This window comes from Zonotrichia albicollis, chromosome 33 (assembly GCF_047830755.1).
Source record: "Zonotrichia albicollis isolate bZonAlb1 chromosome 33, bZonAlb1.hap1, whole genome shotgun sequence".
In the NCBI taxonomy this organism is placed as follows: Eukaryota; Metazoa; Chordata; class Aves; order Passeriformes; family Passerellidae; genus Zonotrichia; species Zonotrichia albicollis.
In genome coordinates, this window is record NC_133851.1 from 1697410 (window position 1) to 1703409 (window position 6000).

The following is a 6000-nucleotide window of genomic DNA, read 5'->3' on the forward strand; positions in this document are numbered from 1 at the left end:
TTGGGGGATATTTTGGGGGATTTTGGGGGGATATTTGGGGGTGGATTTGGGGGATATTTGGGATGGATTTGGAGAATATTTGGGGGATATTTTGGGGGAAATTAGGGAGAATTTGGGGCAACTTGGTGGGGACTTAGGGGAAATTTGGGGGATATTTGGGGGATATTTGGGGGATATTTGGGGTATATTTGGGGGTGTATTTGGGGGATATTTTGAGGGATATTTTGGGGGATATTTTGGGGGTGGATTTGGGGGATATTTTGGGGGATATTTTGGGGGATATTTGGGGGTGGATTTGGGGGATATTTGGGGGATATTTGGGGGTGGATTTGGAGGATATTTGTGGGATATTTGAGGGATATTTTGGGGGATTTTTGGGGGATATTTGGGGGATATTTGGAGGAAATTTCGGGAAAATTAGGGAGAATTTGGGGTAAACTTGGTGGGGATTTGGGGGATATTTTGGGAATATTTGGGGGATATTTTGGGAATATTTGGGGGATATTTGGGGGATATTTGATGGATATTTTGGGGATATTTGGGGGATATTTGGGGGGATATTTGGGGGGATTTTTGGGGGATATTTGGGGGTGGATTTGGAGGATATTTGGGGGAAATTTGGGGAGAATTAGGGAGAATTTGGGGCAAACTTGGTGGGGATTTGGGGGTGGATTTGGGGGATATTTGAGGGATATTTTGAGGGATATTTGGGGGTGGATTTGGGAGATATTTGGGGGAAATTTGGGGGCAATTTGCAAGAAATTAGGGAGAATTTGGGGCAAACTTGGTGGGGATTTGGGGGTGGATTTGGGGGATATTTTGGGGATATTTGGGGGTGGATTTGGGGGATATTTGGGGGTGGATTTGGGGATATTTGGGGGATATTTGAGGGATATTTGGGGGATATTTTGGGGGATATTTGGGGGCAGTTTGGGGAAAATTAGGGAGAATTTGGGGCAACTTTGTGGGGATTTGGGGATGGATTTGGGGGATATTTGGGGGATATTTAGGGGATATTTGGGGGATATTTTGGGGGATATTTGAGGGATATTTTGGGGATATTTGGGGGATATTTTTGGGATATTTGGGGGATATTTGAGGGATATTTTGGGGGATATTTGGGGGGATATTTGGGGGATATTTGGCGTTTCCCAAACCCCAAATCCTCTCATCCTCCCAGGTTCTGCATGGTTTACTCCGAGGTGCCCAATTTCAGCGAGCCCAACCCCGAGTACGTGGCACAGCAGGCACAGGGCAAAGGGGTGAGTCTGGGGGGCAAGGGGGGATCACCCCAAATCCCCACGAATTTGACACAAACCATCATTAATTTACCCCAAATCCTCATTAATTTGCCAAAAATCCCCATGAATTTACCCCAAATCCCCACAAATTTGACTCAAGTCCCCACAAATTTACCCAAATCCCCACCAAATCCCACATAAGCTCCACCCCAAATCCCCCCTAATTTCTCCCAAATTGCCCCAAAATTTCCCCCAAATCCCTCCCCAAATTTGCCCCAAATTTCCCCAAACTTTCCCCCAATTCTCCCCCAAATGGCCTCAAATTTCTCCCAAATCCCTCCAGATTTTTCCCAAATCCATTCTCTGAAATTTCCCCCAAAATTCGTCCAAATTGCCCCAAATCCCCCCAATATCTTCCCTAATTTGCCCCAAATTTCCCCAGTTTCTTTTTAACTTCCCCCAAATCGCTCCAAATTCCCCCAAACCCCCAATCTACCCCAAATTTCCCCAAATCTCCCCAATTTCCCCCAAATTTTGCCCAAATTGCCCCAAATCCCCCCAATATCTCCCCTAATTTCCCCCAAATTTCCCCAGTTTCCTTTTAACTTCCCCCAAATTCCCCCCAAACCCCCAATTTCCCCCAAATTTACCCCAAATTTCCCCAAATCTCCCCAAGTTCCCCCAAATTTCCCCCAAAATTTGCCCAAATCCCCCCCAATATCTCCCCTAATTTCCCCCAAATTTCCCCAGTTTCCTTTTAACTTCCCCCAAATTCCCCCCAAACCCCCAATTTACCCCAAATTTCCCCCAATTTCCCCCAAATTTCCCCAAATCTCCCCAATTTCCCCCCCCCCCCGTGTAACTCTCTTGGTTTCTCCCTCCCCTCCCCAGGCCCCCCCCGACAGCTCCGCCCCGGCAGCTCCGCAGCCCCCCCCGGGCCCCCCCGCCGCCCCCGCAGGTTGGTACCGCCCCCAGACCCCCCCCGGTAACCCCCAAATCCCCCCCCGGTAACTCCCGGTAACCCCCCCCCATCTCCCAGTATTCCCCCGTACCCTCCCGGTAACTCCCGGTAAACCCCGGTACTCCCAAACCCCTCTCGGTACTCCCCGATACCCCCTAAACCCCCCCCCCGGTAACTCCCGGTGCCCCCCCCCCTCATCTCCTGTTACCCCCAAAACCCCTCCCGGTAACCCCCAGTACCCCCCCCCCATCTCCCGGTATTCCCCCGTACCCTCCCGGTACCCCCAAACCCCCCCCGGTAACTCCCGGTGCCCCCCCCGATACCCTCCCGGTAACCCCCGGTAAGCCCCGGTACTCCCAAACCCCGCCCCAAACCCCTCCCGGTACCCCCCGGTGCCCCCCCCCCATCTCCCGGTATTCCCCCGTACCCTCCTGGTAACTCCCGGTGCCTCCCAACCCCCCCCCCGGTAAGCCCCCCTCACCTCCCGGTATTCCCCCGTACCCTCCCGGTAACTCCCAGTAAACCCCGGTACTCCCAAATCCCCCAAACCCCTCTCGGTACTCCCCGGTACCCCCCCCTCATCTCCTGTTACCCCCAAAACCCTTCCCGGTAACCCCCAGTACCCCCCCCCTCATCTCCCAGTATTCCCCCGTACCCTCCCGGTAACCCCCGGTAAGCCCGATACTCCCAAACCCCGCCCCAAACCCCTCCCGGTACCCCCCGGTGCCTCCCAAAGGCCCCCGGTAACCCCCGGTATCCCCTAAACCCCCTCCTGGTAACCCCCGGTGCCCCCCCTCATCTCCCGGTATCCCCCCGATACCCCCCCGGTACCCTCAACCCCCCCCCGGTAACTCCCGGTAACCCCCGGTGCCCCCCCCGATCTCCCAGTATTCCCCCGTACCCTCCTGGTAACTCCCGGTACCCCCCCGGTAACTCCCGGTATCCCCCCGGTACCCCCAAACTCCCCCCCGGTAACTCCCGGTACCCCCCGGTAACCCCGATACCCCCCCGGTACTCCCCGGTACCCCTCCCCGATACCCTCCCGGTACCCCCAGACTCCTCCCGGTAACTCCCGGTGCCCCCCCCCGGTAACCGCCGTTTCCCCGCAGCCCCCGAGAGCCAGAACGGGAACGGGCTGAGCCCCGGGGGCCCCCCCGCGCACCCCCCGAGCGGCCGCATCACCCGCAGCCAGCCCGGCCCGGTCAGCAACGGCAAAGAGACCCGGAGGAGCGGCAAGAGATAACGGGAACGGCACCGGGACGGCACCGGGACGGCACCGGGACAGCACCGGCACCGCCACAACCGGGGGCTCCCCGGTTCCCCAAGCCCGGAGTTCCCGGTGTTCTCCCGGTGCTGGTCTGGATCCTCCCCGGGACCCACCGGGACCCCCCTGAGCCCCCCGGGATCCCACCGGGACCCCTCCGGTTCCGCCACAACCGGGAGATCCCCGTTTTCCCCAATCCCGAAGGTCCCGGTGTCCCCCGGCGCTGGTCTGGATCCTCCCCGGGACCCACCGGGAACCCCCCGGGACCCCCCGAAATCCCACCGGGACCTCATGGAGACCCCCCCGGTACCGCCATAACCGGGGGATCCCCGGTTCCCCCAGTCCCGAAGGTCCCGGTGTCCTCCCGGTGTTCTCCCGGTGCTGGTCCGGACCCCCCCGGGACCCACCGGGACCCACCGGGACCTCATGGAGACCCCCCCGGTACCGCCATAACCGGGAGATCCCCGTTTTCCCCCAATCCCGAAGGTCCCGGTGTTCTCCCGGTGCTGGTCTGGATCCTCCCCGGGACCCCCCTGAGCCCCCCGGGATCCCACCGGGACCCCTCCGGTTCTGCCATAACCGGGTGATCCCCGGTTTCTCCAGCCCTGAAGGTCCCGGTGCCCCCCGGTGCTGGTCCGGACCCCACCGGGACCCCCCCGGTACCGCCACAACTGGGGGATCCCCAAGCCGGTAACGGGGAGGGGGTGCCCGGTGTCCTCCCGGTGTCCTCCCGGTGCTGGTCTGGATCCTCCCCGGGACCCCCCTGAACCGGGACCTTTATCCCCGGTTCCCCCAGCCCTGAAGGTCCCGGTGTCCTCCCGGTGCTGGTCCGGACCCTCCCCGGGACCCCCCTGGAATCCCCCGGGATCCCACCGGGACCCCTCCGGTTCCGCCACAACCGGGGGATCCCCGGTTCCCCAATCCTGAAGGTCCCGGTGTTCTCCCGGTGCTGGTCTGGATCCTCCCCGGGATCCCACCGGGAACCCCCCGGTACCACCACAACCGGGGGATCCCCGGTTTCCCCAGTCCCGAAGGTCCCGGTGTCCCCCTGGTGTCCTCCTGGTGTTCCCCCGGTGCTGGTCTGGACCCCACCGGGACCCACGGGGATCCCACCGGGACCTCATGGAGACCCCCCCGGCACCGCCATAACCGGGACCTCCCCGGTTTCCCCAATCCCAAAGTTCCCGGTGTCCCCCCGGTGTTCCCCCGGTGCTCGGGGGTCCCGGTGTTCCCCCGGTGCCCCCCCGTTTTCGGGCCGGGGTTAATAAAGAACCGAGCTCTGCCCCCGCCTCGGCCGCTCTGCCCGGACCCCTCCCCGCGGCCCCTCCCGGTACCGGGGCCGGCTGGGAGCAGCTCCGGGCTGACCCTTGGCCCCCCCGGCTCGGGCGCGACGGGAGCGGGACGGGCGAGGGGACGGCGAGGGGACACCGGGGGGACACCGGGGGGACACCGGGGGCTCAGGTGGGCACCGGAGGGCACCGGGAGGGGTCGCGGTGGGCACGGGTGGGTTCCCGGTGGGACCGAGAGGGCTCGAGCGGGACCGGGAGGGGTCCCGGTGGGCTAAAGTGGGAACGGGTGGGGTCCCGTGGGTGGTGGGGGGGGTCCCGGTGAGCACGGGAGGGGTCCCGGTGGGAACAGGAGGGGACCGGGAGAGGTCCCGATGGGCACGGGAGGGGGTACGGGAGAGGTCCCGGTCGGTCCCGGTGGGCACGGGGAGGTCCCGGTGGGCACCGGAGGGGACCGGGAGGGATCCCGATGGGCACGGGAGGGAACACCGGGGACTCAGGTGGGCACGGGAGGGGTCCCGGTGGGCACGGATGGGCACGGATGGGCACGGGAGGGGTCCTGGTGGGTTCCGGTGAGCACGGGAGCGGTCCCGGTGCTCGGGGGGCGCAGCCACACCGGGCTGGGGGGGCTCCGGTGATGGCGGAGACCCCGGGAACGAGGCGGGAACACCGGGGCGGCTCCCGCGGGGATTTCCCGGTGCGGCGGCGTGGCCGGGCCGCGCACGTGGAGCGCGCGGGGCGGGGGGGGCGGTGCGGCCTTCCCGGTTCTCTCCGGTTCCCCCTCCCGGTACCGGCCTGGGGGGGCTGCGGGGTCGCCCCGGTTTGATTTTGGATTTTTTTTTTATCTCGCTCCCGGTGAAACATTAACTGCCCCTAAACCCGCGCCCGTTGCAAAACCGGCGCCTCGAGGCCGAGGGTCACCGGCTGTGTCCCCCCGGTGGGATCGCCGTGAGCCCCAAATCCCACCCGGGGAGGGCACAACAACCGCGTACCCCAAAATCCCCCCGAAATCCCCCCAAAATCCCCGAAATCCCCCCAAATCCCGGTCCTCGGAGTGTCCCCGGTGCCACCGCACGTGTCCCGGGAGGTGCCGTCTGTCGCTTTCCCCACGCTCGGGCGACATCGGAGGGGACCCCAAAACCGCTCTGTGCCCCCCCCTTGTGATCCCTGTGACCCCCAAATCCCACCCCAAACCCACCTGGGGGGGCACAACAACCGTGTACCCCCAAAATCCCCCCAAAATCCCCG

General features: G+C 62.8%; 1 protein-coding gene across 6 annotated transcripts in view; it reads left to right on the top strand.

The window, feature by feature from the left end:
- NABP2 (nucleic acid binding protein 2) overlaps window positions 1-4332 on the top strand; it is a 99710-nt gene extending 95378 nt beyond the window's left edge. For 5 of the 6 annotated variants that reach the window (XM_074530948.1, XM_074530950.1, XM_074530952.1 and 2 more), the window contains 3 exons: window positions 1181-1262; window positions 2133-2199; window positions 3312-3670. In XM_074530948.1, coding sequence (XP_074387049.1) covers window positions 1181-1262; window positions 2133-2199; window positions 3312-3445 — 283 coding nt within the window. In that variant the 3' untranslated portion in view covers window positions 3446-3670. Of the gene's footprint in view, window positions 1-1180; window positions 1263-2132; window positions 2200-3311; window positions 3671-4078 lie in introns of those variants that run through there. The other variant, XR_012577572.1, reaches the window with a different exon arrangement.
- The last annotated feature ends 1668 nt before the right edge of the window (window positions 4333-6000 follow it).